General features: G+C 41.5%; 1 protein-coding gene across 1 annotated transcript; it reads right to left on the bottom strand.

Moving 5' to 3' along the window:
* Positions 1-4,735: 4,735 nt before the first annotated feature.
* On the bottom strand, positions 4,736-6,607 carry LOC308078876 (rab proteins geranylgeranyltransferase component A 1-like; the record flags this gene model as incomplete). The annotated part of the gene is made up of 1 exon (XM_080420219.1): positions 4,736-6,607. One exon carries the CDS (start codon positions 6,605-6,607, stop codon positions 4,736-4,738), a length of 1,872 nt encoding a protein of 623 aa, XP_080276345.1.
* Between the last annotated feature and the right edge of the window lie 16,785 nt (positions 6,608-23,392).

Genomic DNA, 23,392 nt, shown 5'->3' with positions numbered 1-23,392 from the left:
TACTGCATTTACTTGAGTAAAAGTACAAAAGTATTGGCATCAAAATGTACTTAAAGTACCAAAAGTAAAAGTACTAAAATATTTGAAAATAGCAGATCTACAAGCTCACAACGCGTCGTGATGCGACGCGCTGTGCGCTTGTAGATCGGCTATTTTCAAATAGCCTAGGTATAAAATAGGGCTAAAGTGGTTCATGTTTCATAATGTAATAATTTATATCTGCAAAGTAACTAGTAACTAAAGTTTTCAAATAATTGTAGTGGAGTAAAAAGTACAATATTTGCCTCTGAGATGTAGTGGAGTAGAAGTAAAAGTATTGGAAATTGGAAATACTCAAGTGACGTACAAATACCTCAAAATTGTACTTAAAGGGATATTTCACTTTCAAATAAAATAAACATTAAAAAAATATATTTTAAAAAAATGAAAAAAGTTATGGCAAAATCACGGCCCCCTCACACATTAGTAGGACACTCTAATGCGTGAGGGGGCCGTGATTTTTCCATTACTTTTTTCATTTATTTTTAATATATTTTTTAAATGTTTATTTTATTTGAAAGTGAAATATCCCTTTAAGTACAGTACTTAAGTAAATGTACTTAGTTACTTTCCACCACAAATACGAGTGTAAGACTGAGTTAGAGCTATGCGAACAGCACTGTGTGAAGCGAGGTGCATCACCGTGAGTTAGATGCCGAGAGCAGAGCCCATACAGTGCGTTGTCACGAACCTGTGTTCAATGATAGGCTGTCGGCTTTCATAAACGGGGCTTTTTCCACTCTGACTTGCATGCAGCCAACTGGCCGAACTTCACCCAACGTTGTCTTTGTTTGTCTCTCGACATCAAAAGGCAAGTATTTTTTCTACAATAACACAAGATCAGTCAGTGCTCGGGCTGCTTTGATCCCTTAAGTGATTCCAGTAGGGAATAAAAGCCTGGGCCGCTCTTTAACTGCCCATCATCAGCATGTCAGGCGATGTGTATGTTTATGTACTTGACCCGAATAACTGTGATTGGCTAACCTCCGTTTAGCCCTCTTTCATAGTCCGTTGGCAGTCCTTTTTGAGGAGGATATGCGCTTCCAGCATCCCCGTCAATAAGTCAAGTGTGGAGAGATAATGGTTTGACTGTTCTCATCCACAGAGACCCCACCACGGGGGAACAGAGGAGCGGGAAAACCTCTCTGAGTGACACATCTTTGATAAATCCTGTTAGTCAAAAAAAGCGCTTTAACATGAGTCATCAGAGAGCGTGACAGCCTTAGTCAATACCGGGCCAGCATCGCTCACCTCTAACTAGTGATGTCCCACTTTGTGAGGCGAGAGCCTTGAAATCCGGAGGAGAGGAGAGGAGAGAGAGTGAAGTGGAGTACAAAAGAGGAGGAGAAGAGCGGAGGGGAAAAGGGGAAAAAAGGCAGCAGTTTCTCTGGGGTTCCATTTTCTTTCATTAATCAGATCCACAAGCTGCGACAAACGGGGGGACGACGATACGCACGGTCACTGACAGCTAATCAACCTCTCATTCATATCACACGTGTCAAACTCAAGCTTGAAGTCTCCTCTCCCCGAAACCGTTTCATAATTTGTTATGGCTGGATTTGTCTTCTTTTTAGGGCAACTGTGTCTCAACTGGCTCTATATCATTCAAGAAGAAGAAAAAAAAGTCTCTAATGGCCCAGTCGTAATGGATGTTTGCAATCTAATTTTCTCTATCTTAACAGCCTAAGAGAGAAGTTAGAGAAGTTTCAAGAGGATAGAATTCAGGAAGAATCCATTTCAGGTCCCTGGAGGCGAAGCCAGAGAGCGGCAGTATATTAAGCACAGTCTCCCTGTCTAAACCATTAATCAAAAGGCCCAAGAACAGAGTAATGCGCTGTTGCAGTTAATACTGTGTAGTCAAACTCATTTGTTTTTCTCTCTCTCTCTCTCTCTCTCGCTCTCTCTACAGTTTCCGCCTTATTCTATCCGCATCTCCTCACGACCTTGGCAAAGACTACTCCAAATGAAATCTTGCATAGTAGTTTGTTGAAATGTAAGTGTGGGCGCCAAAAAAAAAAAAAAAACTCTTCATACAGCCGCAGAGAGAAAGACTTTGTATTTATCTCAAGCATCAGATGTATGGTATGCGAGATTCTGTGCCACTGCACACTGACAAAAACAACATTTTCGTCGAGAATTGTCGAGAATTGGGAAATGCGATCCAGTGGTGAGATTCCATAATCCAAAGATGGATTGCCATAGATCTAAACAGCTATATTTTCATGAGCATGTGGAGAGGTGAGAGAAAGGAACAGAAGGGGAGAGAGGGGAGTGTATAGACTCCACTGTCTATGTTGTGCCTCTATGCCCCTCCCCCCTCTCTCGCTCTCTCACTCTCTCGCTTGCTCTCTCTCTCTCTCTCTCTGGCTCCACAGTGGAGAATAAAGTATATCAAGGAGGCCACACAGCGACATTTTTATCAGTGTTGTGCTGACTGTGCTGAACTCTCCCTCTGAGAGACTGATGAGGAGGAATGGCCTTGTGGAGGAACCCACCATGTGCATCCATAGCTGTCATCATCATCTGAGTCCAGGAATGCTGAGTCTGCAAGCCCGCGGACCCCCCGCGTGGATGGGAAATGACCTGTCTGTGTCCACCTGACACCCTCTCTGTCTACCCCAAGACCCTGCTCATCCTGCATACAACACATCCCCAGTACGATATGTCAGTATGGGTCGGCAAGCCCTTTTTCTTTCTGGGTGGTTGACACGGGTCCTGCCTCAGAACCAGCATATCCATTTCTCATCTATGACTCTGACAGAACCCACCCAGGAGCTTGGACCACGGAAGCAGGGAGAACCCCGTTAAAAAAAAAGAAAAAAGCCTCAGTCCACTTCTTCAAATGTGGCCCTGTTCAAGCAGAATTCATTGTTTCTGCTGATCTTACTTGGATGTTGATTTTGTGTGCTCCAATAAGCTTTCACGGTCCTCTCAATAGAGTGAGGCATGGAAGTAACACTGCCGTACAAAAACTTTATCTTAACCCATTAAGACCGGGGAAGAATCTGTGTCATTTTTAGATTTATTTGGGCTATTCAAAAATAGCAGATCTACAAGCACATAGCGCGGCACCGCTATGAGCTTGTAGATCTGCTATTTATTTTTAAATCGTGAAAATAATTATGTGCAAATCTTTGATTATATATATTTTTTATTTTGAGATGGGGATCCGCTGCCAAATACATAATTTTGTGGTGGTCCTTGACATGAAAAAGGTTTTAAGAACCACTGATATTATAGCAAGATACGTTTTTTTTTTTTAATCTGTCAGAGATTTCGTAGAATCCCCAGAACCAAAGATTTGAGTTACAAATGTTAGCTTTAAAGAATATATATTTATTCAAAGATTTGCACACATTTTGAAGATTTTTCAAAAATAGCAGATCTACAAGCTCATAGCGCGGCACTCGGTGCCGTGCTATGAGCTTGTAGATCTGCTATTTTTAAATAGACAAAGAAATCTAAAAATGACACCGATTCTTTCCCGGTGTAAATGGGTTACGGCTAAATATTTTCTCAAGTATCACTTGACAAAAATAATGTATTTACAACTGAATCGCTCGACAATATGTCATTTTAGTCTAGCGCCACTTCTTTTCTTTTTTCTCTCTCTTTCAAGGATGTTTCAGGAACTTGTGCAAACATATCCTGCAAGTTGATTGGGACCATGCTGAGCCATGCCCTTTTTAAGTTCATTGGTCAATATCTTCAAAAAATAAATAAGATATCAAAAAGGTGTAAGCTATGTCAATTTTGATAAGCTTGGTCCACAATTCTGTACTTTGCAAATTCAGCCAGTGCGTAAAAAGTTGACTTTTCAATGTACATTTTGACCATTAATATAGCACCCCCATGAGGCAGATTGGGGTCATATTTATAAGTAATGCACTCAACTTCCAATCATTGGAGAAAATGTCATGTCTCTACCATTTACCATGTATCGTGAATTTGCCAAACTGCGGTAGAAGCAGAGAAATAAGCAAAAAAAACGATACGGTTTCAGTCCTTTGGGCTTGAACCCCTATAGACTTTAATTAACATGATAATTCCCTTCTTTTTTGGAGGGCAGCCATAGCTGATCGGGTGGAGAGGCAGCCTGGTAATAAGAAGATTGCCAGTTTTCCCTCCAGTCTGCTAAGTCTGTGTCAAAGTGTACCAAACCCTAACTGCTCCCTGGACGGCATATTAAAGGCACTTCCACACTACTAGGGATGGCATAATTCTGAAATTGAGCCACCCATGCCATGTTTTAACCACATTTCTGTTAAAATTGTGCTACCTTAGTAGAAGCAATCAAATAATTCAAGAGAACAAAAATTATTTGAGAAAAAACATTTGAAACCAGTTCCATTGTTGTATTACAAGATGAAGCAACAGGTTTGATGATTAAGTTGACACCTAATAGCTTAGGACAATCAAGATTAACATGTTTGCGCACAATGGAATGATGCCTATAGTCCACTGTTAAATGAACTAATGCAAAAGTTAGTAAATAATGGTCTGATAAAAGATACATCTGTGGGAAGATGATGAAATGTTACATTTACATCCAGAGAGAAGCCAATTTAACACTCTGAACAGCTGAGGAATGTACTGTAACACAACATCAAGCACGAGGTTTTGCCTGGGTGGTGGACAACAGCGAGCCCTAAGAAAAGCTTATCCTTCTTCCCCGAATACTCCCATGTGTGTGTGGTCACTCCTCAACCTGAGCGCTCTGCTCCTCTTGCATCTCTTCCCCCTCTTCCTTCCTCCCTCTCCTCATCTCCTCCACGTCCTCCTGCCCCTGTGGGGAGTTATCTGTGTCATAAATGATGTCTTCTGGGTTTGGAGCCGGGGGACAGAACTCCTCCTCTGGAAGAATCTTCTGGAAGATGGACTCAGCCAGGGCTATGGTGTGTTCGTGTCCCAGGGAGGCGTCTGGACTGGAGCAGACATGCACGTTGGGCGGTAGGTCATAGCTCCCTACCTCCACCGCTGTGCTGTCAGACATGTTGAAATACATGCACCACAGGACAGAAGGACGGCCCTCTTGACCTCGGGACTCTGGCGTTTGGAATATTCTGGTAACCACAGGCAAAAGGTCTTGGTAGGCAGAGCCAACTGATTGACAGGTGAGATGGACTAGATAGGTTCCAGGTATACATGTCATGGTGGAGGAACAGAGTTCTACCAGCCTCACCACTGGACCACCGGGTTCTACAGGTGGAACCGATACTAAAGATACCTGTTGTTCTGATTCGCTAGGAAGAACAGAACCATCTGTGATCAGAATGGCTCTGGAAATGGTCCTAGTGGCCCTTGACTTCTGCCCCTCCTCAACATAACCGCCCTCCACCACAACATGGCTACAGCTGATTCGCTGCCCTCGGGTGTCAATCACGGCTTTGCACCTTTTGTCTTTGTCGATCACCAAGCACTGGATGGAATGACAGAGACAGTAGATCCCTCCAAACACAGCAGACATTCTACAGAAACACTGGGGGATTTCTCCCAGACCGTACAGGGGGAACAGGAAAGGTGTGTTACCATAGCGACCCAGGCACTGCAGGAAGTGACGTGTGGATGCCAGGCCCTCCTCTGTAGATGTGTCTTCCTTCGCCATAGTGATGGAGTGAAGCAGGAAGTGCTGCAGGTTGTCCGTCAGCTTCTGGGTTCGGAGGAACTCCACAAACGGACGCTTAGCAAATGCTTGGTATTCCTGTGGTTGATCCTGGTAGTCCAAACAGAACGTTAGAAACTTCATCAGCATCCTCTTCTCCACCACACTCAGCTGTTTACTAGTAAACACATCAGCTCTGCTACACGGAACCTGTTCAATTCGACCATTAAGATAGGTGAGAATCCTGGTGAGGTTCTTGAACTCCGCATAGCGGCTGACATTTGATTTGATGAGCAGGTTAACCAATGGGCCACGAGAATACATCAGCTTTGACACCAAATCAATATTGAATCGTCGTCCTTCCTTCAATAGCCAACCATAGGTGATCTTCCTGGTTGGCTCTGATTGGTTCTCAACAGGAGAGGGCGGGGACTGGGGGGATTGGCTGCCCTCAGGCCCCACCTGCTCTTCCTCCACAACCTGTTCTTTTGGTGTTTCTGATGTTGGTTCTTGGGTGTTCCCAGTTCCTGTATCTGTGGTTTCTGTGGTGCAGCCATTATTGCCACGTCCTCCTCCAGATTCTTCTGTGGTGTTTGAATTACCAGGAGTCGTAGTCACTTCCTCTTCTTCTCCTGCCTCTTCCTCACTGGTGTAACAGAACACCTGGACGTTGCTGATTGGAGCAGAGTCTGTAGATGACAGACAGACGGCTTCCTCTCCTTCCTCTATCAAGCTGGACCAATCATGGACCGCCTCCTTTATCTTACCACCATTGTTATATTCTTGGATCCAGGCCAGGAGGTTGTTGAATGTGAAGCTAGCCCAGTTCCCTGCATAGTAACTCCTCCTGTCAAGATGGAGGACCCGTTGTCCAACTCTGGCACATGCTGCTGCCACAATGGACTCAGCAAGACCTGTGCCCAATATGACAACATCAAATTCTGTTGGTAGATTCTCATTATCCATGATGTTGTCACGGTGGTTATGTCACATGACCAAATGTGCAGGTCTTAAGTCGTCCCTGTAGTAGACAATGGAGTAAGATCTGGTGGGGCTCCAGTCGAAGAGTGGACTTATGTGTATCCCATGATTCCAGATAACTTAGCTTAATTTATTGAGTCCAGGTTGTCATGGTTAGCATTGACAGTCTTACACCACAGACTCCATATTTGGACATGGCTGACACGGAACTCACTATGGACATGGCTGCCTCATCATGACAACACTGAGATGACAAATACATCCCCGCCAGACAGTATAGAGAATAGCAATCTGCTTTTATATCGGTTATTGAGGGGACGAGGGCCAGAAATGGCCATGGTATCGTATTTTGGGTTGCTCGAATTGCCACATGTTACAGTTACACCATCGACATTGCAGTCTTTCATACACGGCCCAGGCAATGTACTATGTTTTGACCTAGTCCTGGTTTTCTTTTTAGGTTGCATCATTGTCTTCTGACCTACTGTTCTGGATTTGTGGGTCTCTTAGGATCCCAGTTGGAACTGTGTTAACGGAAGCTTCAATTTCCATCTGCTGTGGACTGACAAGCCACCTGCCAACAGCTCATGTTGTGAAGGAGCAGGGGTTGAACAGGGCAGGTGGCTGATTACTCACCTGTGTGTGTGTGTGTGTGTGTGTGTGTGTGTGTGTGTGTGTGTGTGTGTGCGTGTGCGTGCGTGCGTGCGTGCGTGCGTGCGTGCGTGCGTGCGTGCGTGCGTGCACGTGTGCACGTGTGTGTGCGCACATGTATACTTGTGTACAGTAATGTACTGTATGTGTTAACAGTATGCAGCAATAGCGCCAAAACTGGGTGGGAGTGTGTGTAGGCGGTGTCATGGGCGCCATTGGTCTCCCATAAACACACTTCCACATTTATTTATAAGTTGCAAATCCCTGTATTCACAATAATGCCCATATTGTAGGACTTACAGTAAAAAGACATATTTAAATGTATTTTTACTGCAAACATTAAACAGGAATTGTTGTTTTAATCCAAGGAGAGAGTCCATTGCAACACAAATCAAATGCATTGTAGGCAACATAGAAGTGTTTGATTGATGTGTGTTTACATCTGTTCGAACCATAACTAACAAGCAGAAGCACTGCAGCTTGCCATTGCCAGGGTTGTTGCGCTGATCAGTCAACACGTCAATCAGCGCGTTCAGGTTTCGGTACATTGTCCAGGATCCCAAGCTTATTTTTCTTTCCTTCAGCTAGCTTGTTCATGTGTCTGACTGTCTGGGGAGGAAAGCTCTCTAGCAGTCTACTGACAGTGGCCTTATGGCAGGAGAGGCACTTTCCACGTGGCAGCATCTGAAACAGTCCACGGTTGGGGCGACTATACGATCTTTGATTCTGTGAGCTTTGCTGTTGTCGTGTTCATCGTATAGGTCTTTGATTCAGGGAAGATTGAAACCCCGTAATATAATCACCATATATTTTATTTCACAACCATAAGCACTCCTACCGTCTCGAATGGGGAGGAAAAGCAACAGATAGAAACAGATGGAAGTTCTATATGCTGTGACATGCATTTTCTTCATGAGTGTGTTGTTCTCTTTTTAAGTTGCATTGCTACAGGGCCCAATGGTGTCTCCCCCTGCTAAAATAAAGGATGAATTAATGAATTAATGAATTAATGAATTAATTAATAAATAAAAGTCTCATCATTTAGTTGCTGGCCTTAAGCTACACAAATAAACGTGTATTAAAAACAGAGGAAATGAAAAATATATCATTTGTAAATACTTTGATTGCAGTTCATGGGCCAAATCCATATTTATGGGCAGCCGTCAGCATTCTTTGCCTTTGGCGGTTTGCACAGAACTGTAAATCGAATCCTGTCATGGTGCAGCCACTTTGACGGAATGCTAAGTAAGTCAAGGGATCGCAATTTCATTGAACCGGGTCTCGCTGACTGGAAATCTGCATATTCTAAATATGAATGATATGCAGTGCATGAGTGTACATATGGGACCTGTCATTTCAAGGGTAAGTGGGTAAGTGTGTATCATTTGAAATATTTTCTTTAGTAAAAAAAATAAACAGATGGTCATTGTCATGTGCTGTAAACTGTGGCTGCTTGGAAGACACATACATCAGCTTTGGTTAATTCAAGACCACTGTGTTGAGTGGTTACTTATTCCAACCAAATACATTTAAAAAGAGACAAGTCAATTTGTTCCCGACTCATTAGGACTACACTTCTGAGATACAAAAGTAACAAGCACAGATTACAAGCACATTTTTTTTGTAATTATTCCAGGTGATCTGCTTAATCATATTAATTGTACTATAGTTATACTCTGTTCATCTGAAAGCTTTTGTGTTTGTTCTACTTCCAACAACAATCAAAGACGTGAAGCCATCAGTCAAGTTTTAAAGAGGCACCATTAGCAATCAATAGACTTGAAATAATTATATGTAATAATAATAGTAATAATAATAATAATTATTATTATTTTTTAATTATTATTACATCAATCAATTGCCCTATATTGGTTTAATGTACAATTGAGTAAAGAATAATTTCACTGCTCTAAATGAGTTGTCAATTATATTGATCTCCGTCTTGTTCATTAACCCTTCTCAATCCTTTCAATTACTCAGCAAATTAATTCATAACTGATTGAAACAATCCTGGTGTGATAGAGTGTGTGTGCGTGTGTGTGCGTGCGTGCATGCGTGCGAGGGCAAGGGTTCTCTTCTTGTCTGCTTTACAAGTATGTATATTCACAAACCAAGTCAATTGTATTTTGACCAATATTACGTTCTGTGTCAGTGAGACAACTGAAGGACTAAACAAATGGATTCAGATGATTCAAGGCATTGAGGATAATCTAACTTGCAATTGGTGATTGAGCCTTATGGGGTCAGGTATATGGCAACGAACAATGCTATTTACGACGAGATAAAAATCACCCATTCCTATGATATCTTACACACACCATGTCCTTTTACTACGACCTATTTAGCATAGAGTGAAGCAAAGGAAAAGTGTTTGAGATGACAAGACAAAAGGACAAGAACTTCAAGTCATTGAGCGTGTTGTATAAAGTGCTTTCTGTTTTCATTTTCCACGCGTTTAGTGTCAATGCACTTTGCTCAGGGGACTATTACACTGTTTTACAGTCTAGCTATGAAGTAATTTGTAGCAGCAGCAGAGCCCGAGAACAGGCCTAAGCCTTGGATTCCTCCAGAGGGAGAGATAAAGGCTTTGTCATTGTTTATGTCTCACATTCTCACAATGGCGTGCTGCATCCAACACTACACATTGTGAAGAACCCACTAGCCCTAGCGGTCCCGACAAAAGATAAACTCGTTGACCAGGCAGCACATTTTGGCTGCGGAAGCATCACCTCAGATATATGACATAACATAAAGATCATGACAGCCTGGCCTGGGAGCGCCCAGTAGAGCAGCATAGTGGCGCGAGTCCTCATCCGTTTCCATTAGTGTAGTGCGGCTCGCCGCATGTTGCTGCTGCTGTTGTTTGGTTCCAGCTGCAGGGTAATTAATGGTTGACTCCCAGACATGAGCAGACGAGGGCTGGCCAGATGAATAAAGGTGAGGGATTGGCTCTGTGACGCTGAGAGATCGAACAGGCTTACATGGCCATCAGCCCACAGATATTGATATATTTCACCTGGGCATGGTCCGACGTGAGCTGCCTCTCTGAGGGCTGCACCCGGCGGCAGTGGTGGAAAAAGTACTTGGATATTTTACTTAAGTAAAAGTATCAATATTGCAATGTAGAAATACTCCGTTACAAGTAAAAGTCCGGAATTCAAAATTTACTTGAGTGAAAGTACAAGAGTATTGGTATCAAAATGTACTTAAAGTGCCAAAAGTAAAAGTAGGCTACTAATATGTTTGAAAATAGCAGATCTACAAGCTCACAACAAGCTTGTAGATCGGCTATTCTCAAATAGCCTACATATATGTATAAAATAGGGCTTAAGTGGTTAATGTATGTTTTATGATATAATAATTGATAATTACAAAGTAACTGGTAAATAAATTTGTCAAATAATTGTAGTGGAGTAAAAGTAAAATATTTGCCTCTGAGATGTAGTGGAGTAGAAGTAAAAGTACAGAAAATTGGAAATACTCCAGTAAAGTAATAAAATCACACCCAGTGTGAAGTGGGCGGTGTGGTCACAGTGGTCATCACAGTGGTGGAAGAAGTGATGGAAGAAGTGATGGAAGAAGTGATGGAAGAAACCATAACTTTTTTTTAAAGTTATGGTCCTATTTATAGGGCTATGCACATGTGTCATGTTTCCCTAGCCAATCACAGTCCTGAATAGACTGTGATTGGCCAATCACGGTGCAGGGTTAGGGGGGTACATTTGTGGCCAATCACAGCGCAGGATTTGGTGTGCAAATATCCAAACCTCACCTCAAAATGTTACTTAAGTACAGTACTTGAGTAGATGTACTTAGTTACTTTCCACCACTGACGATCCTAGCATGTCCCTCTGGCACTGAGGACCACAGGATCTGACAATAGCGCTCAGCAGTTTAACACAAACTAATTGTGTGGACATGGAACATCACATGTCAGTGTGATGTTCCATGTCCACACAGTTAGTTAGTGATAAACTAAGTGTGACCTTTGTGTTCGAGGGAGTGCGGGTTCTGCATGGCGTCACAATCGCCGATCTGATCGATATGCCCATTCTTTGCACAATTCAATCATTCTCAATTGATCTGTTTAATGCATTTCAAATACTTCTATACCTGAATTTAAACGGCCACATTAAGACAATTACAGGGTCTCTATAACATAATTGGTCAGACAGCTGCAGATGATTCAGAATGCTGCTAACTAATACCCCCCAAAAAAGGGGGATCATCTCCAGTTCTCAGATCTTAACTCTGGTCTGGCTCCCTCTCTGTCAAAGAATGTATTTAAATATATGAATATTGGATTATAAAGCATTGGATGGTTTCAGGCCAAAATACATGTCTGATCTTGTGCTACGACTTGAACCAACCATGAATTGTCAGGTCATCTGGGACAGGTCAGCTTTATATTCCCAGAATCAGAACCAAAAGTGGTCAAGCAGCATTTTTTTTTAATGCACCATAGAACAAACTCCTAGAAAGCTGCAGGTCAACTACAACTCTCAGTTATTTTAAATCAAAGCCGAATGTTGCTCAATAAGGTTTGTGAACGGAGCGTTTTTTTTTTTTTCAGAAATCCGCGAATGGCAACAAACCGCTCTGTTCCCATTGAAAAGCATTGGCAGAATCCGCCTCACTGGCAGATTTAAATTCGGTGTGACTGCACCTTTAATGCGTCTTTTTTGTTGTTGCTTAAAGCTCTTTGAATTGCCTTGTTGTTGAAATGTGCTATACAAATATACTTGCCTCGCCTTCCTGATACTATACAATTTACCGCAATATAGTTGTGGTCATTGTTACTCAACCAGTAGGACAAGGCAAACAAAAATAAGGTCATGAGATGTTCTCACAGGACCAGAGATCAATTTAATTGAATCAATGCACAAGGTAGGTACTGCTACAAAAGCCAACTGATAACCTCTGGCTTGTGCAATAGGTTCTAACACTTACAGTATATAAGCTCTCACTTATCGTAAGTAGCTCTGGACAGTACAAAGATAAATTGGATGCCATGCACATGAATACCATCTAAATGCCAAGCTAAAATAAGGGCTTACTATCACTAACCAGTGCTGTCTGGGAGATATGTGAGGCCCCCGAAACACTGTAGGCAGTTCATGTTCTTAATTTATTCATTTATTTTTCGATTTTGTGATATCATGATGCACTACTGTAAATGCTCGAAATGCTTACATATCTATTTTTCCTCAGGCCTGAATACAACATTTGGTATAATACGGCAGATATAGGCACAATACTCAGCAAATAGCAGTAGAGGTATGTGAGCATTTTTTTCCTTTTTTTTCTCCCGCCCTGAACAAAAAAATTCTCCCTCTGTCTCTTTCTCTACACATTTTTCCACGCAAGTTCCAAATTTCAGATTTTTTTGAGCCAACCCATCCCAAAGAGCAACTAGTCATAGTATATCATTTGCGGACCCACACAGCGCTCCTGTCTTGTAATGTGCATTATTTGATTGTTTTTGTTGTTTTTTTTCATCATTTTTCTTCATGTTTTATGTTTTCAGAAAAAAAAAAATCCTTAAAATTAAAACCATTGAAGCTTTTTAAAAGATGCTGGGAAAATTATGTCTTCAGTTGCCTAGATCTCTGAACTCATCAGATTATGGAATACTACAGACTGGCTAATTTGTACATATCCCCCTTTCAATGAACGTCACACCACAAAAACTACTTATTTTCAAAATGCTGAATTTTTGTAGAGCAAAAACTGTTGAGGGAGAACATAGAAATGAGTCTTTACAACTTAGTAGATACTGAATGATTAGATTAGAGACTGTCCCCCTCCCCCCTCAAATAGCTTATGCACATATTTTAACAGAACTCTTCTAGCGTTGAGTTTTAAATTAATATTAGCAATGCCGTAATCGCCCACTGTCATTCATTGAAAGGCTAATACCAACATTTAAATTAACACTAATTAGTGAATTGCTGCTTAATTACTGCATCAGTAGATATCCCATTTAAGTCAGACCTTCCTCTCCTTTCTGCTATTCAGCTGCGAGCAAAAGAGTGACAGCGATCGAGATAGTAAGAGATACATAGAGGGGGGATTTTGTGAAAAGAACAGGTCATCCATGACAGCTGCAGAGAACAGAAGAGTATACTGTTTCCAGACATACACTGCAAAATAACTTTTTTTATTTTTTTACCATGAATACTCCTCTACTCTCTGCAAACATGTGGGAGGCAGTAGCAAAGGGTGATATGAACCGCGATGGTGGGAGGCTGCAGCGGAGAAGGAGGAGAGAAAGAGGAGCAGATGGTCTAGAAATTCTCAGGGTTTATTTCTGGAGAGTTCAGCCTTTACGGCTCATATACTGACTTAATTATGACACAGAGGGGAGACTGAACCCCTGGAAGACTGAGTTAACCCTTTAAGACCGGGAACGCAGCATCTGTGTGTCATTTTTTAGATTTCTTTGGGCTATTTTTGAAAAAATCGTGAAAATTTGTGGCAAAATCTTGGATTATATATATTTTTAAAAGCAACTTTTGTAAAATATTTAGTTCCAGGAACCCCCAGAAGCAAAGTTTTGAGTTACAAATGTCCGCCAACATAAAAAAAAAATATATATTTTCACAACTTTTCATGATTTAAAAATAATTGCAGATCTACAATCTCATAGCGCTATGAGCTTGTATATCTGCTATTTTTTAATAGCCCAAAAAAATCTAAAAATTACACACAGATGCTGCATTCCCGGTCTTAAATGGTTAAAGGAGGGAAGGAAATCATTATGCCCACAAGGAGACAACAGCGCCGATAAAAATGACTTTGCTCTCTCCTTACGTTTCGAAAAAAAAAGCGACACAATCTGCTTACATAATTATTACTAGCAGTTTACTGCACGGTTTAGTAGGCTACTGTAATAGAAATATTTTTCACTTACAAAACCAATTGTGAAAGGCTGACATAAAGCATTAAAAGCTAAAGTTTAAACTGTTATAAATCTAAATAGAGTAATTGTTATACGGAACACTTGGCAACTAGATTATTCTAATTATGACTAACAGATATCCAGAGCGACTTAAAAGTGCCAGGTACTTTTAAGTAGAGTAAGCATGAACCGCACAGTCAACAAACAACAATGTCGGTTTTATTTTTCTCTATTCAGCTTATAGGGTAGGGTGTTCTTAGAGAGGGAAAAATATACAGTACATATGCTTCTTTTTCTATTTTTTTTTTACATACGTACAGACGAATACGAACATGTACAGGACTTCACAGTTAACATAACAACAGGGATACAAGATAATCGAAATGTTTAAGTAAATGTGGATGCTAAAAACACAACAAACATTCCTACCCTTTCCCCTCCCTCTTGGGGCTTTGGATCCCTCTCACCTCACCATATAGGCATATAGAATATTTCTTGAAAGTAATTGACTCTACAAATCTACACATGTCTAGGGTGATAATATTGTTTTCCTCTCCTTTACTCTCTCCCCTCTCCTCCCTTGATAAAAACAAACAACAATGTAAATAGTCACATAACTAGAGTGCATAGAGAACAATGTAGTGCCTAAAATAAACTACGGTAAGGTAAACATCAAACCAACCAAGCACTATGTCAAAACAACATGCTATCACTCCAGTTTATACTATTCTGGGGAAAACGTACGCAGGAAATAGATCTTGAAAGCTCTCAGATCGGACTTTTTCAGAAAATATATTTAGTGTAGAGCAAAAACACAAGAGTCACTAGTGAAGAGCCCTGAGGGACTCCAGTCAGCCAAGTGTAAGGTTTAAGTTGTCAAAAGCCTTGCAGCTGTAAACAGAAGTCTGTATGAGATTAATTTATAACATAGAGTTTCTTTGGATGGATGTATTTGTGACAATTTGTTGTCTCTGCCAGGCCGAAGGCTTAGCCGGAGCGGAGACTATTTTGCCTGTGTGTCCGTCTGTCTGTGAACAGCTAATCTCCGGCACTGTTGGACCGATCGGCGTGAAATTGTGCACACACACTCCCTGTAGGCCAGAACAGAACCTGTGGCCCAATTGTTTCTCATCGGCCTGTTATAGCGCCACCAGCAGCCCGATTTTTGCAAATCACATGTTTTGATATTACGGTCACACTATACAGATTTTGTCCAAACCTCACGCAATTCGGTACGCCTTATCTCTGTAGTCATGTGATCAAGACTTATCTGCCAGAGTTCTCATAATTCCATTCCAATTGGCTATAATTACCTTCCAAACATTGCAAGAGTGGCTTGTTTTGGACAAAATGCCACAAATTATGAACGCAGCTCCCGATTGCTGTGAAACTTTGCACGCACACTCACAGTAGGTCAAGGAATAATCTCCACCCCAGATTTTTCACATAGGCCTCATGTTGGTGCTACAACAGCCCCCTTAACATTTTGGCCTGTAGCTCTTGAACCGTATCTCGCAAAAATATTTTTTTCCCTGGATTCTCCATTTAGGCCCCGGCCACTTGTGCTAGATAACATTTTCCGCCATTTTGTGTTTTCTTCAAAACACACTTTCTGCTACTCCAACAGATTTTGTCCAAAACTCACAAAACCAGTACACATTTTCTCTGGGGTGATGTGATCAAAATGGCAGAGTTAGATTTTTCAGATCCCATTCCAAGTTGTTATAACTGCATGAAGTTCCAAAGTTTGCGGGCCCTAATAGGCAACTCGAGGAGCACACTTAAATGTAATTTGGGAAGTAAAAACAAATGAAAAGAGAAGTGCTCGAAAGTCATAAAAAAAAGTGATGGTGATGAAGAGGCTCTTCGGTTGGGACCCTAAACGAAATAGGAAACAAAAATAAGAAATTCCAAAGCACTCTTCTGGCAAGAAAGTTAAAAAAGCCTTTATTGAGTGGCTATTTCATTTTGGAATTATTAAAAACAATACATCATAATGAAGGGACACAACCCATGTAGCGGCATAATAGCCTTCTTCTATCATTTGGAGAACAACAAGTTCAATGTCCCACAGGTGTCAGCAATCTTGTACTGGAGACCTTGCATGTCTGCAATTGGCTAGCTCTGGTATATCCCATTAGCAGAGGGTAATTATAAAAAAAAGTCATAGTTGTTAAAGGATTTGAGAAATATTCTATAGTATTCAAGGCCTAGTAGGCCTAACGCGTAGGCGCGCGCATGCATGCACGCACGCACGCACGCACGCACGCACGCACGCACGCACGCACGCACGCACGCGCACGCGCACGCGCACGCACACACGCACGCACGCACACACACACACACACACACACACACACACACACACACACACACACACACACACACACACACACACACACACACACACCACTTTCGCCACACTCAATGAGGGAAGTCTAAAGCCTGATTAAAGGAATACAATCTGCCTTTACACTTAGTTAGCATTGTGCAACAGTCTGTATGGCTGTAATGCATGGTTGAAAGAAAAAAGAAAAGATAGAGACTATTCTAGCAGTCCATAAATAATGGAGGTAAGGTGCAAAAAGTCCAGGAGCCATTATTCATCATGAGCATGTGAGACAGTTTATGTAGCAGGCGCACTGCTTGGGGGAAGAAGCGTTTTTAAGTCTATTCATCTCAGTATCTTGTTTAACTTTTTTTATTCTACTATGAAAGGGACAAAACAGCAACTTCACTGCATTTGAATGTAAATGTGCCCCAGTAACAACCTCTCTCTAAATAAGTGATACACTTGGAAAAGCACACTGATATTAATTATACATTGGGTGGGAGAGTGTCTGTATAATGTGTATGTATTTGTTCACTTTATTTTTGTATGTAATGATGTTTCTGGGACTCAAAAACAAATGTAAAGGGGCTATCCTTACAATAAATGCAATACACACCAAAAATGTATGGTTCTTCAGCAGTTCTTTAGGGTGGTTGAGGTAGTGCAGTTACCATATAAAGAGCCTGTTCAGCCCATGTAAGGTCCCTTAGAGCAGTGGTTCCCAAATGTTTTAGCTTGAGACCCAAAAGAGAATGTGATGTGATGTCTCCCCAGGACCCAAACTAGTGAAAATAGCAGATCTACAAGCTCACAACGCGTCGCAATGTGAGCTTGTGGATCGGCGATTTTCACTACTTCTTAAACATGTGTTATGTGTTACATATTTTTGTTAGTTTATTTATGAAATTATTTGGAAAAATCATTGAATTTAATCAATTCATGAAAAATTAGCTTAGTTTTGGGTCTGATGATTAACTGATGGGGCTGGTGCGGGTTTGCAAAATTGGACCATGTGTAGGACACTACGTTACATTCACCCATTCACACAGACCGACGGCAGAGGAAACCATGCAGGGCACCAACCTGCTCATCGGGACCAGTTAGGGGTGAAATGTCTTGCTCAAGGACATTTTTGTCACTAACCCAGGGGGAGCAGGGGATCAAACTGGGAACATTCTGATTCCCAAGCGGCCGTATACCACCTGAGCCACAGCCACCCCATGTTTGGTTGACGGGAATCCTCTCGAGACAGACAATTTCTCTGCCTAACAGTCTGTGAAACGGAAGTGCAAAAAATGTGAAGAAACTATAAGTCAGATGTCTGTCTCCAACCCCCAACCCCCCCCCCCCCCACACACACACACACACAACAGAATAATCGAATATTCGAATATTCGACTATCAAACCACTATTCGACCACTGTACATCAAAGTCGATTATTCTATAAAAATGTATTCTATTCTATTTTTTAGATTCTTTTTTTCAGTGGCTTTTCTACAGCAGACACGCAGCTGGGAGCTCTGGTGTGACGTCAACTCGCATTCCTTGAGTCGAGTCGTCAATGCCATTGGCAAAAAAACAAACACAAAAAAACTTTTTTATTATTATTATTTTTTTATAATCAAATCGATTAATCGAATATTCGAATACTTATAGGTCGAATAATTCGAATGCTAAAAATCACTATTCGTGAATGCCCTAACACACACACACACACTTTTTGTTTCAACTTTTCAGTTGCGTAAACAATTCCTACTGTAAATCAAATTTGTCACAACATATCAAGCAGTAAATAGTGAAGTCCATAGTAAAATGTAAAGAAAGAAAGAAAGAAAGAAAGAAAATCTGGTAATCAGAAGGTCACCAGTTTGTGTCCCGATCTATGTGTCAAAGTTCATCCTACCTGCTTCCCCCGAGCACTCATCATAACCATCTGAGCAGCCATCAGCTGGGTGAAGCTGGCTGGCTGACCCTGACCCAATTGGTCCCAAATATTAGTCCATACTATACCCGGAGATGTGCGCACTCGAAGCACTCGAACGTCAAGACTTTGAGTTATGTATGGGCAAGGCATGTGTTCCTATGACTCGATCTCTGCCCGACAGTTACAACGCACGCACGCACGCGCGCACGCACGCACGCACGCACGCACGCACGCACGCACGCACGCACGCACGCACGCACGCACGCACGCACGCACGCACGCACGCACGCACGCACGCACGCACGCACGCACGCACACACGCACACACACACGCACACACACACAGTGCCGCTTTAGACTCCACAGGGGCCCTAAGCATGATACAGGACACTGCGCGCGCGTGCATGTGTCCTCCGTGTTTTTTTTCCGGCGGGTAGGGGCCCTGCGTAGTGTGCGTGTAGGGAGAAGCGGCCCTGCACACACACACACATGGTGCAGCTAGGGAGAGATGAAGGCTAGGTGCAGCAGTGTTTGTAGCAGGCCTAGACAGGTCGCGTCTTGGGACAATACTTACACGCGAGGGTACCAACGGGTGCCCACAGCGGAAAGTAGACCTTAGCAATAGGACCGGAACACAAGGGAGATACGGCTGGGAACGAGACTTACCAACGAGGCCCAGAGACTGGGCCTGTGAGTTGGATCGGCGATGTTATTATACAGCCAGGTTCGGTGGTGTAGAGGGTCGTCTTGGAGTTGAAGTTGTGGCCCTACGGGCTAGTTCTGTTGTAGCCCTAAGGGCTAGTTGTAGCCCTACGGGCTAGTTCTGTGTTCTGTTGTAGTCCTACGGGCTAGTTCTATTGAGTCGCGTCCAAACGGTACTCAAACGTTGGAACTACATGGTTCTCAACCAACCGAGGTATACTGTTGTCACTTAACATGGCCTACAATTATAAAATATTAAAAGCCTGAGTGATCAAATAGAATTGTATGTGTATAAAATCGCGTTTATCTGGCGGTTTTGAGGTGATCAGCTCGGAGCGACGCTAGCTGCGACTTGCCGCTCTGACAGCTGACAGCCTGTCCAGACGACAGATCCCATAGGTCAAACTGGCAATCTCCGGTGATAACACAAAAACGCTAATAAACAGCTTACATTTTGGGGAAGTGAAAAACGGGCGTCGTCATTTTGTGCATAATATACTAATGGTCAATGCCGGGGGGAAAGTTGAGATCAATTGCTCAACCCGTTGAGGAGAAGCATGTGGGACAGACGTTTTTTTTCCATGTGACTGACTGAGGTTTCCTTATTATACTATAGGATATGATTAACTGCCTTTGCTTAGTGCTTAGAACAACATTAGAAAGCATGTATTAATTGTTTATAACAAAGTATTATATCATTCACTCACTTCTGCAGTTCTAAATCACTCATGACACTCATAATGGAGGGACAGACGTGCAATATGTTAAAGGAGCTACACCATGAATTAAAAAAAAAAAATTGATATTTAATATCATATGGTGTATGTCCCTCAAACCTTTTTCAAAAGGTTTGAGCCTAAATCATCACTCAGATATACTCATCCCAAGTCAATTGTCTCTGGCTTATACAGCACTTTCAGCTGCAATACCAAAACGTCCTCTTGGGCAGGGGGGGGCTACTGAGCAATTCTGTTAATACAAAATTCTGTTAATAAAAAAATATATATAAAAAAAAAAAAAAAAAATGGAAAAATTCTGCATAAAAAGAAGCATCTAAGAAAAATACAAAATCGAAAAAAAAACACTTTGAACATTTTTGAACAATTCCACCAAGTGTTTGAGGTGCCTGTTTCACCCACTTCCGGGGGGCGGAGCCAAAATCCGAGCCCGAAGTATTTGTTCGTAGACCCCCACTTAGGGGGGGTAGAAAAAGTTTCGGAGCGATTCGGGCACTTTTCATTTAACATTGGGTTTGCCATCAAAAATGTTTATGACCTCATAAACATTGCCATTCTGAGATCGCCTGTTCAGACACGCCCATTCTGGAAATCCATGAAATGAGAAGGAATGACTGAATTTAAAAAAAAAACATTTTTTGGGGTACAAGAGACACTGGGGACCCCAAAAAATACAAAAAACCAAGAAAAAAGTGATTTTCATGGTGTAGACTCTTTAAAGGGATACTTCACTTTCGGGCCGGGGACACATTTAAAAAAAATATTAAAAATAAATGAAAAAAGTTATGGAAAATTCATGGCCCCCTCACGACACGCAGTGTCCTACTAATGTGTGAGGGGGCCATGAATTTTCCATAACTTTTTTCATTTATTTTTAATATTTTTTTTAAATGTGTCCCCGGCCCGAAAGTGAAGTATTCCTTTAAGTAATACAAAAGGGTAAAACATTGTATAGTCTCACAAGAAAACATTCACCTTTGGGACATTCACGGATCGGTCAATGGCGTCGGGGAGCCATTGTTGAGGTGGAAAGGGAGTTCACACTGCCCTTCACCTTTCTGTAAGAAAACTCAAACATTGAAACATTATTTGTCAAGCACAGCAGACAGGTTACTCACCAAGAAATGTCAGGAGAGCGCTCTCTTTCACTTCAAATACGATGCTTTTCAACAGGCATCAGTCTGTGTCAGGGAATGGAGTAGATAACTTGTCTGGCCTTCTGTTGCTCTCTTGTTTTGATCTCCTTCCCACCTGCCCCCCACCCTCTTCTTCTCCCCCCCCCCCCCTCTTCTTTCTATGGAAACTAACGCTGCGATGGGAACGATGTACAAAAAAGAATTTCACCCACTTTTTTACCTTGTAAACCTGTGATGTGACAATAAAACTGATTCTGATTCTGATTCTGATTCTGACACTTGATGCACAAGCACTCTTTTCTCTTCTTCACACACAGACACATATAAACATTGCACGCACGCTCGCACGCAGGCGTGTGCACGTGCACACACCCACGCCTACACACGTGCGCGCAGTTCCCAGATACAGGACAGTTCTTCTTCAACCACTTAAAGCCGGGATACTATCTGCTCGTTTTTCCCCTTTACACCGAATCCCTTCGCAGAAAACAGCTCACACTGTTGCGAGCCTGTAGATATGCTATTTCAGGAAAATGTTTACATGAGTAGGGACGGTTACGGTTCATGTGGTTCACTTCAAACATGATTTCTTTTTTCTAGGTCTACGATAAGGATATTTCACAATGTTGTACAGAAAAACGTATGTTCTAACGTACTAGTTCTATTTTCCTCAATCAATGTTTTGTCTCAAAGCAGATAACATAGTATTTCAACACTACACACACTATATGGTTTGAAAACACACTCGTGCACACACACACACACACACACACACACACACACACACACACACACACACACCCACACACACACACACACACACACACACACACACACACACACACACACACACACACACACGTATTAATGTCATTTACAGTAAATACAGTTTGTCTTGTAGGGCAAGCGCCTAACAAGAAAACTGTGTTCATAATTGAAGAAGAGAAGAGTGGAATCATGTAGGTGAAGGTGGTAATTAAGCCTGCAGCTCTAATTGCGGCTGTTGAATTATGACCACAGGACCTCCAGGACCCAGGCACATGGATTTAGTAATAATATTCATACAGTTAACAGAGCTAATACATGGGGAGGGAAAAGCTATTAGTATTTTGTAACAGCCAGAATACACTCTTTGTTAAAACTGAATGAAGTTGCTTTATTGAATTGTGCAGCCACAGCCCCTATTGATAAACAAAGGGAATTACAATACGATGTTGTGGCATATCCCCCTGGATCCCAAGCCCATATTAAAAAAAAACTCCACATCCACCAAACAGACTATGGCAGCCAAAAGTATGATAAATGTACATTTCTAATAATGTCAAGAGAAGAAATAGGTATTTTAAAGGAACCTTTTTGAATAGAAAGAGATCATTGGCAGTGCAAGAATAAGTTCTCAGATGTTTTACTTGAGTAAAAGTATCAATGATTCAATCTGGAAATACTCAAAATACTCAAAATCTTGAGTAAAACATACTCAATACATTAATGTCTCCATAACTTTCATATTGCAGCTGGTAAAGGTGGGGCTGATTTTAATTACTTTATGTGCTGCTGGTAGCTTAAACTATGATAATACATCATCATTTAGCACTTAATGTATATTGTGTATCAAATAATATAAATCTTCAAAGTAGCTAGTAACTATAAAGCCGTTAAATAATTTTACTGGAGTAAAAATTACGATATTTGGCACTGATATGTAGTGTATATATATATACTCTCTCTCTATATATATATATATACTCTATATATATATATATATATATATATATATATATATATATATATATATATATATATATATATATAACTATAAAGTAAAAGAAAAATTGAAATACTCAAGTAAAGTAAAAGCACATCAAAATTGTACTTAAGTCCAGTACTTGAGTAAATGTACTTAGTTACTTTCCACCACTGATTATTGATGGAACCACTGAGCCGATGTGCAGCTGGAAGTCTACACAGTCTATTAAGGCTGACTGCCCAAATCTGATTTATATCCATATCCATATTGGAATCAGATTGCTTATCAAGTCTGGACAACAACAAAAAACACAATCAGATTTTTGCAAATCAGATTTATACCACATTCATAAGTGGTTTGAAATGTGACGTGTCTCAGTCTGGCCACACAAATCGCTTTTCAAACTGTCTTTTTTCATCAGTTTGCAACAGCAGTCACATCACCACACTCCTTGCTGCACGGTGATGGTGGCCATGACCAGTGTTGCCAGATTCTGTGAGAGAAACAAGCAACCAGGTCTAGTAAAACAAGCCCAAAATAACCGACTATGGGCCACATGAGCACGTTAAACATATACATCAGCTATTTGAAAATAGCCGATCTACAAGCTCACAACGCGTCACGATGCGACGCGTTGTG

The sequence above is a fragment of the Gymnoscopelus braueri genome, assembly GCF_963280865.1.
Source record: "Gymnoscopelus braueri genome assembly, chromosome: 22".
Lineage (NCBI taxonomy): Eukaryota > Metazoa > Chordata > Actinopteri > Myctophiformes > Myctophidae > Gymnoscopelus > Gymnoscopelus braueri.
Note: the sequence above shows the minus strand (reverse complement) of the source record. Positions and strands in the feature narration are given on the sequence as shown.